Source organism: Mastomys coucha, unplaced genomic scaffold (genome assembly GCF_008632895.1).
Source record: "Mastomys coucha isolate ucsf_1 unplaced genomic scaffold, UCSF_Mcou_1 pScaffold12, whole genome shotgun sequence".
In the NCBI taxonomy this organism is placed as follows: Eukaryota; Metazoa; Chordata; class Mammalia; order Rodentia; family Muridae; genus Mastomys; species Mastomys coucha.
Genome location: NW_022196894.1, coordinates 4,987,596 through 4,995,873, shown reverse-complemented (window position 1 = coordinate 4,995,873; position 8,278 = coordinate 4,987,596). Strand labels below are relative to the sequence as shown.

At 47.0% G+C, this 8,278-nt stretch overlaps 1 protein-coding gene across 7 annotated transcripts in view; it reads right to left on the bottom strand.

Annotated features, from left to right (window-relative positions):
• Abat (4-aminobutyrate aminotransferase) overlaps positions 1-8,278 on the bottom strand; it is a 106,190-nt gene that overhangs the window by 9,019 nt on the left and 88,893 nt on the right. For all 7 annotated transcript variants that reach the window (XM_031362102.1, XM_031362050.1, XM_031362064.1 and 4 more), the window contains 3 exons: positions 5,527-5,664; positions 3,232-3,399; positions 212-358 (listed from right to left, as the gene is read on the bottom strand). In XM_031362102.1, the coding sequence (XP_031217962.1) occupies positions 212-358; positions 3,232-3,399; positions 5,527-5,664 (453 nt within the window). The remainder of the gene's footprint in view (positions 1-211; positions 359-3,231; positions 3,400-5,526; positions 5,665-8,278) is intronic.

Below are 8,278 nucleotides of genomic sequence, written 5' to 3'. Positions count from 1 at the left end.
CTCTCTCTCTCTCTCTGTCCACATGTTCCCAGATGGCCTCTTTCCTCCTTTCTCCTCTTTCTGTCCTTCTCTGACCTTTCTTTCTCTGCCTCTACTCCCCTTCCCAGGGCCCTTCCCAAATAAACTTTATTTTATACTAGATCCATCATATGGCTGATACCTACTGAGGCACTCCCTCCTACCACATTATGCCATCGAATTGGACAGATACCTGGAGGTCCAGCAGCCCTGTGAGTAGGGTCTTCCCAGCATGGGCCACATTGTTGAGCAGGTCTTCCCGCTTGATGACATTGATGACCTCAGCCAGCAGCAAGTTCTTAGATGGGTCCCCCAGCCAGGTGTTGAAGATCCGGTAAGGCTAGAATGAGACCCAGGATTGGTCAGAAGAGCTCACACATCAGAGTATTTCACAGGGTCTGCCCCCATCCCTAGGCACAACTTTCCCTGCCTCTCAGTTTTGATTCTACCCCTTCATTCTGTTCATTTAGACATGACTCTGCACGTCTCTGTGTGGGCCCTCCACTGCCCAGAAGAGAAATTGCATTCCATAACAGCCTTTAGCTGAGTGGTGTTTGTTTGCTAGTTGAGGAATTCAATGAGTGATTCTTGAAGTTTCTGACTGTCCCCTTACCTCCCCTGCAAAAGAATTGTATATACGGTGAGAACAGTCCTGGGAGTCTCCCTGTTGTCTCAGCTGGAGATAAGCACTGGAGAGAGAGACATTGTCTCCACAGGCTGCATGCACTGTGAGGTCTCATGAAGCTCTTCTGAACCTGCCACTGGCTTCTTTGGCACCTCCAGGTTCAACTGGCAGTCTGTCTTGCACTGTGTCCATGAAGAGCTAGGAGCTGTAAACTTCTGGCAATGGCTATCCTGGCTCGTCATTTCTCTGGATTATGCCAGGGAGACATTTCTTCTCCTGACAGTCCTTCATGTGGGTAAGCCAGCCCTGCTGCTGGCACCCGGGGCCACAGTTCAAGGCCACCTGGCAGCATCCACAGGCACTGAACTCTGGAAGCTGCTTCTCAGTCACTGCAGGGAACATGATGACACTCAGAACTGCTACAGGATCCTCCACCGCGCCCCACTGGCATTGTAGTGCTGGGTCGCCTCCAGGATAGGCGGCTGCTCTTCACTGGGGTCCATGGAGAGCTGCGGGGTTGCCAGGCAGTATGAGCGTATAAGCTTTGCTCCCTTGTTACTGGAGGACTCTACACAGTACCAACTGCAGGTTGTCCAGGCAAATGTCCTCTGTCACAATATTGAGATGCTCCACCTAAAACCAGTGGGCCACGCCTCCCTGTGTGGTTCCCACAGGATCTCATAGAGAAGCCCACTCAAGTCCTGTCTGTTTTTGATGAAGGCAGGCACTGTTTTCATCAGAATCTACTTACATTTGAGCCTCACAGGAGTAGCTTGCCTCTCGCAGGATGTCTTGCTCATCTACAGTGCACACATGGTCTTCCCAGCCACCTAGCCAGAGCTGCACGCTGCCCAGTTGGAAGTCAGTCATGGCCTGGCCTGCACTGATGGTGCTTCCCCCTTGGAGGTGCCTAGATCAATGGGGCTAGGGCAAGGCTGTGATCCTCTGGGGCCAGCCAGAGCCAATCAGCAAGGTTCAGCTTTAGGGAAAGACCCTGTCTCAAAACAGAAGGTGGACAGCTCCTGAGAGCAATATCGTTCCTCATCCAGGTTCACCCCAGGTGGCTTAACCTGGCTTGAGCAACCTCACACCAAACCCTGCTCCCTTTTTTGTATGAGTGTATATGTGTGTAGGGGCGTGTGCATATTCATGTGGGTATACATGTGCATTTGTGCACATGGTGTGGAGGTCAGAAGTCAACCTGGCTGATGAACAATGTTATTCCTCGGGAGCTGTCTACTGTCCATTTTGAGACGGGGTCTGTCTCTAAAGCTGAAGCTGACTGGTTTGGGCTGGCTGCCTAGCCTCCAAGCCTGAGGAAGCTTCCTGTTTCTACCCTTCCAGCTCTACTGGGATTACAAGCATGCACCATCATGCCTGGCTTTCACCTGTCTGTTGGGGCTCAAAGTCATGTCCTCATATTTGCATTGCCATCAGCTCACTGACTGAGCCATCTCTCTAGCACCTACACATTTTCATCTCCCCCAAAGAAGAGAAACTTAACCAACAAATGTCTCTCAAGGGCTGGGAAAGTAACATTGATTATGTTTTTAAAGTCTTCTAATGACAACCCTACAGGTTGGCACTATTGAGAGACATGGCTGTTAAATACCCTAGACAGTCCTTTAGGTTCAGAAAAATCAAGATGTGACCTGAGAGATGCACCGTTAAGTGATTTCATCATTGTTGGAATATCATAACACACACGAACTCAAGAGTGCATGCACACACACACACATTTATATGCACATATGAAAATTTGTGGAATATATGCATAGTTATAGATGGGCTCTGTGAGACTCCTGACTCTGTTACTAACAGGTTCAGTGACCTTGGAGAGTGATGTAGTTTAAATATAAAAATGTTCCCTGTAGGCACACAAGTTTGAAAATGTAGTCCCCAGCTGCTGGTGGACCTTTAAGGAGTGGATCCTGGCTGAGGAGGTGGGCACTGGGGTGCTCACCTTAAGGTTTTATTGTCCAACCTCATTTCCCTTCTGTTTCCTGACTTACAATGTAATTAGTCATCTCCTCTGTCAACACGACTCCTATCATGGTGGATTAAATCCCTTCAAATTGTAACCTGGAACAAACTTTTTCTTTTCTTTTTTTGGGGGGGGTAGGTGGGTGGGTTTCTCTGTGTAGCCCTGGCTGCCCTGGAATTCACTGTGTAGACCAGGCTGGCCTCAAACTCAGAAATCCACCCGCCTCTGCCTCCCAAGTGCTGGGATTAAAGGTGTGCGCCATCACTGCCCAGCCGAACAAACTTTTTCTTAAGGCGTCCTTGTCAGGTACCGGGTCACAGCAATGACAACAGTAACCATGGCAGCAGCTTACTTAACTGCTCTATCTGGTCTGCCATTAGCAAAGCAGTACAAAGATAATGCAAGGTTCCTTGATTAGATTATTGTGTGAATTAAGGGACCATCAGAAATAGGCATGAGTGTTCATTCTACAGCAGTAGCTACTGGCATTATGACTGCACATGTGACACCAAAGGAAACCTCTGTGCCGCCCAGTGTGCCCCTGGGTTCCTCGGGTATAGAAAGGGACCAGGCATGTGCTCTTAACAAAGTTGGGGACACTCACAGCACTTGGCCGAAACTCCTCCTTGTGGAAGAAGCCCCCAGTCATCATCTTCTTGCTGAACGACATTACATCGGCGGGGTCATCCAAGCCCCAGTGTTCATGGGCCCAGAACTTGCCTGTACAGCCTCCTCCAGTCTGCACCTCGTCCACCAAGAAGGCACAGCCATGCTGTCCCGAGACCAGGGGAAGGAGAAACAAACACTTGTAAGCCTCCAGGGACTCCACTACTCCCCCCAACCCTTGCAAGCTGGAGCCCAGCTGTGCACCTCACCCTTGTGTTCTAAACTGATCAAGCCCCATTCCTCAGCTATGCAGGGCAAAGCAGAATGGTTTGGATCATAGCTGCATCTGAACATGGCCTGGAACTGTCCAGAGGGAACAAAACTAGAACATCCAACACGCCCCATACCATCTCAGAGTTCTGTTGCATGTGGCTGTAGTCCTGGGCATGGCTGCATTAGGGAGCAATGTGTGCAAGCTTGAAGCTGAAAAGTCACCCCCTCTGAGACAGCTGTCACCTCCTCCGCATTACCAAGATTCACTAGTTCCATATGTGTATGTAAACTGGCTCATGTCCCGCCTTTCTTATCTATATGCTGACTGGTTTCATATATCTGTTGCACATACACCTGTTATCATTTAGTCTCCTGACAGGATGCTACTAGGAAACTCTAGAAAGGAGGATCTAGCCGGAGGAAATAGAGACTGGCAGGTCTCTGGAGGGTTAGAGCATCTCTTGGTTGCTTCCTGTCTCATTCTGTTTCCTGTCAGCTACGATGTGATGGTTCTCCTCTGTCACATATTTCTGCTGCCATGGTGATCTGCCCAAGCACATGGGACCAAATGACTATGCACTGAATCCTCTGAAATAGAGTAAAGTCAGTCTTTGCTCTGAAGCCTTACTTTGTTTAAGTCAAGTATTTGGTTGCAATGACAAAAAGCTATCATTACATGCAATGCCTAGTCCACTAGACTAATGAGTTGATATTGACATTGCTCATTTTACACCTGCTGACTATAGACCACAGTGGACTGAAAGATGAAGCAAGTTTCAGAAAGAGAAGAAAGGCTGAGGTCATCTCAGGGATCTCCTAACTGAACAAGTCCCGATGTACTGGCTGGTCTTATGTCAACTTGACACACAAACTAAAATTATCTGAAAAGAGGGAACCTTAACAGAGGAAATGCTTCTATAAGATCTGACTGTTGGCCATTCTCTTAGTTAGTAATTGATGGAAGAGGGCCCAGCCCACTGTAGGTGAAGCCATTCCTGGGCTGGTGGTCCTGGGCTCTATAAGAAAGCAGGCTGAACAAGGCATGAGGAGCAAGCCAGGAAGCAGCAGACCTCTGTGGCCTCTACTTCAGCTCCTGGCTCCAGGTTCCTGCTCTGTGTGAGTTCCTGTCCTGGTGTTTTTGATGATGAGCAGCAATGTGGAAGTAAGCCAAATAAACCCTTTCCTTCCCAACTTGCTTTTTAGTTGTGGTGTTTCATTGCAGGAATAGAAACCCTAAATAAGACACCTGATTAAAACAGTTTGGGGCTGGAGAGATGGCTTTGTGGTTAAGGGCACCAATTGCTCTTCCATAGGACCCTTTTTGATTCCTAGAACCCACATGGCAGCTCACAACTATCTGACTCCAGTTCCAGGGGATCTGATGCCCTCTTCTGGATTCGGTAGGCATTGCATGCACATGCTGCACAGATAAACATGCAAGCAAAACACCCACACATGTGAAATAAAATTCATAAATAAATTAAAAATGAAACAAACACATAAAACTCCAGTATTTTGGAGACTGGTTTTGTTTGTTTGTTTTTCAGTTGTGTCTCAGTCTTAAACTCTCTACATACCCAGGCTAGCCTTGAACCTGTGGTAATCTTCCTGCCTGAGTCTCTGAATGCCAGGGCTATAGACATGAGCCATCACATCCCACAAACCTTCTCTTTTCCTTCAGTGCTGAGAACTGAAGCCAGAACCTTGTGCAGGCTATCCCAGGGCTTTACCATTGACTGCAACCGCAGCCCCAGAGATAAAAATCACTCATGCCTCCCAGTTCAAGCCTGCCCCCCTTCCACCTCAAATGGAACCCAGGGTCTGTACAAGCTAAGTACACCCCTACCATTGAACTATACTTCGAGCACCAACACCAACTTCTCTGCCCTCAATAAAGCCAGTCAGTTTCTGCACATGTGTAAGTTTTCATGGACTCCAGAGCAGAAGTGGAGCCAACTTTTTGCCCTGGGGAACCCAGAGTCTTGTGGTCCTGTCTGGACCTTGCTCCACACACTCTCACCTTCCTGGCTATGTCTCTCAGCTTCCGGAAGAAGTCATCTGACGCGTGGTTGTCTCCACCCTCGGACTGGATGGGCTCCACGATGATTCCAGCCACTGTTCTCTTCTTTTTCCGATATTTCACAATTAGATCCTCGACCTAGAACAGGAAGGGGAACGAACTGCTTGCGGAGTGTTTGGAACAGGAGTAGATTCCATGGACAGGCACTGGGGTTGGGAGGGGGTGTCTGTGAACCCCTTGAGATCATATTGAAAGTGTGTCTGTGGCATTTCCCATGACAAGTGTGGGACCTGTTAGGAGCCACACTATGTACAGGAATGTGCCCCTCTGTTATTTGGACTAACACACATGGGAACACATAATTTGGCTTCCTGAAGCCTCCCTTTCTTGATCTGCAAGTTGATACACACATAGCTCAGACTGGCCTCAAATTGATTCTATAGTGTCTGGCCTGGTGGTGTACCCCTTTAATCCCAGGAGGATTAAACTCAGGAGGCAGAGGCAGGCGAAACTCTGTGAGTCGAAGGACTGCTTGGACTTCAGGGTATGTTCTCAATCAGACAGAGCTACATAGTCAACCCTTTTAAACATAGCTCTGGCTGTCCTAGAACTCACTATGTAGACCAGGATGGCTTTGAACTCACAGAGATCCACCTGCCTCTGCCTCCCCAGTGCTGGGATTAAAGGTGTGTGCTATGAAACCAATCGTGGACATGCACTCTAGAGTCTCCTGCCTCTACCTCCAAATTCTGGGATTACAAGCGTGTGCCATCATGCCAGGTTCTCTACGCAGACATATTAGAATAAGCTACTGAAAGGCGGGCAGAGCCACCTCTCTAAGCATGTCACTGCTGTTGCCCTGGCTATGTTATTCTTCTTATTGTGTGTGGAAGGCTCTTTGGCAGACGGAGACAGGCTCATTTGAGAAGCTGGTGCGAAACCTATCTTCGGGGAAAGCAGCTCCATTGTGGCTGTGTTGTGGGTGTGTGGACAGAACACTAATGCTGACTAGGGAAGATGGCCCAGGGTGATGATGTCGCTGGCTGGGAGATGGCGTACTGAGTCATAAAACATGTTGAACTAAACACCTGAATCAACAAACTATGATGGTATATAAGAAAGGTACTCAATGGTCTCCAAGTGGCTGTGTTTCTTTTCTTTTTTCTTTTTTTTAAAGATTTATTTATTTATTTCATGTGTATGAGTACACTGTAGCTGTCTTCAGACACACCAGAAGAGGGCATCAGATCCCATTTCAGATGGTTGTAAGCCACCATGTGGTTGCTGGGAATTGAACTCAGGAAGAGCAGTCAGTGCTCTTAACCACTGAGCCATGTCCCCAGCCCAGCTGTGTTTCTTGAAGTCTTGTTCGGACTCAGGTATTATCTTATAGATAATGAACAAATAATACTATGATAGGTTACTATTTGTTTAATAAGTATTTTTTAAAAAGCCAAGTCACACTCAAGTAGTCTTTATGCAGAACTAACACAGTGTTTCAGGGGGTTCGTATGAAGAACACTCTTACTACTACTATAAAAAGTATTAATTTCATACTGAGATCATATTTTGGATATATTAAGTTCAATAAAATGCTATATTCTCACTCCTGGAGCCCCAGAACTGGAGAGGTTGAGGAAGGAGAATTTCTGTATGTCTGAAGCCAGCCTGTTCGAAATAGTAACTTCTAGGACAGCTTAGGCTAGAATCTGAGACTTGGTATCTCAAGAAACAAATTAAAGATGCTGTTAAAATAAATTTCATCAATTTGTATTTATCTATTAAGATGGGATCTCATATATTCCAGGATGGCCTTGAATTCACTATGTAGCTGAGAATGAGCTTAACTTTCTGATCCTCCTAAGTGCTGGGATTATGGGCATGCGCCACCGTACCTGATTTTATGAGATGGCCAGGACTTTGTGAATGCCGGAAAAGCATTCTCCTAACCTCCCTCCACTCTAGTCTTCCATTTACTTTTAAAGCTGTGGTAACTAAGAAATCTATAGTTACTGATATGACCCTGACCCATGGATTTGTCTCTTTCATTTACTGCTAAATACCTACCCCTCGGCATGCTGCTTAGTACTGGTAGGTGTTTAATTTAGTAATTTATTATTGACTGAAATGGTGAGGGCTTAAGAGGAAAGCCAACAGTGTTATTTGAGCGTCCATCTAATAATAATCCAATATAGAAAATACAGTCATTGTTGGTCCAGCCGTAAAGCTTTCCTATACTGTTCCATTTCCTGCCTGAGACAGATTAAAGGGGGCTGTTTCTGCGGAAGTGGAGGCATGGAGGCAAAGGATTGCAAGTCCTCATTCAGGGAACACAGAGAAGTTGAAGAGTGCCAACTGCAGAACTAGACCACATTCAGGGAACGCAGAGAAGTTGAAGAGTGCTAACTGCAGAACTAGACCACATTCAGGGAACGCAGAGAAGTTGAAGAGCGCCAGCTGCAGAACTAGACCACAGAGCCTTTTTCCCACCCGAAACCCACAGTATTTTAAATAAAGCTGTCACCCCTTATTTTGAAGTCACTTAAAGTTGTCCCCAAATAAATGGTGAGAAATTGGTACCAGACGTGGGGGATAAATGCTAGGTAGTAAAACAATGTCTCTTGGGGGCTGGAGAGATGGCTCAGGGGTTAAGAGCACTGACTGCTCTTCTGAAGGTCCTGAGTTCAATTACCAGCAACCACATGGAGGCTCATAACCATCTGTAATGGGATCCAACGCCCTCTTCTGGTGT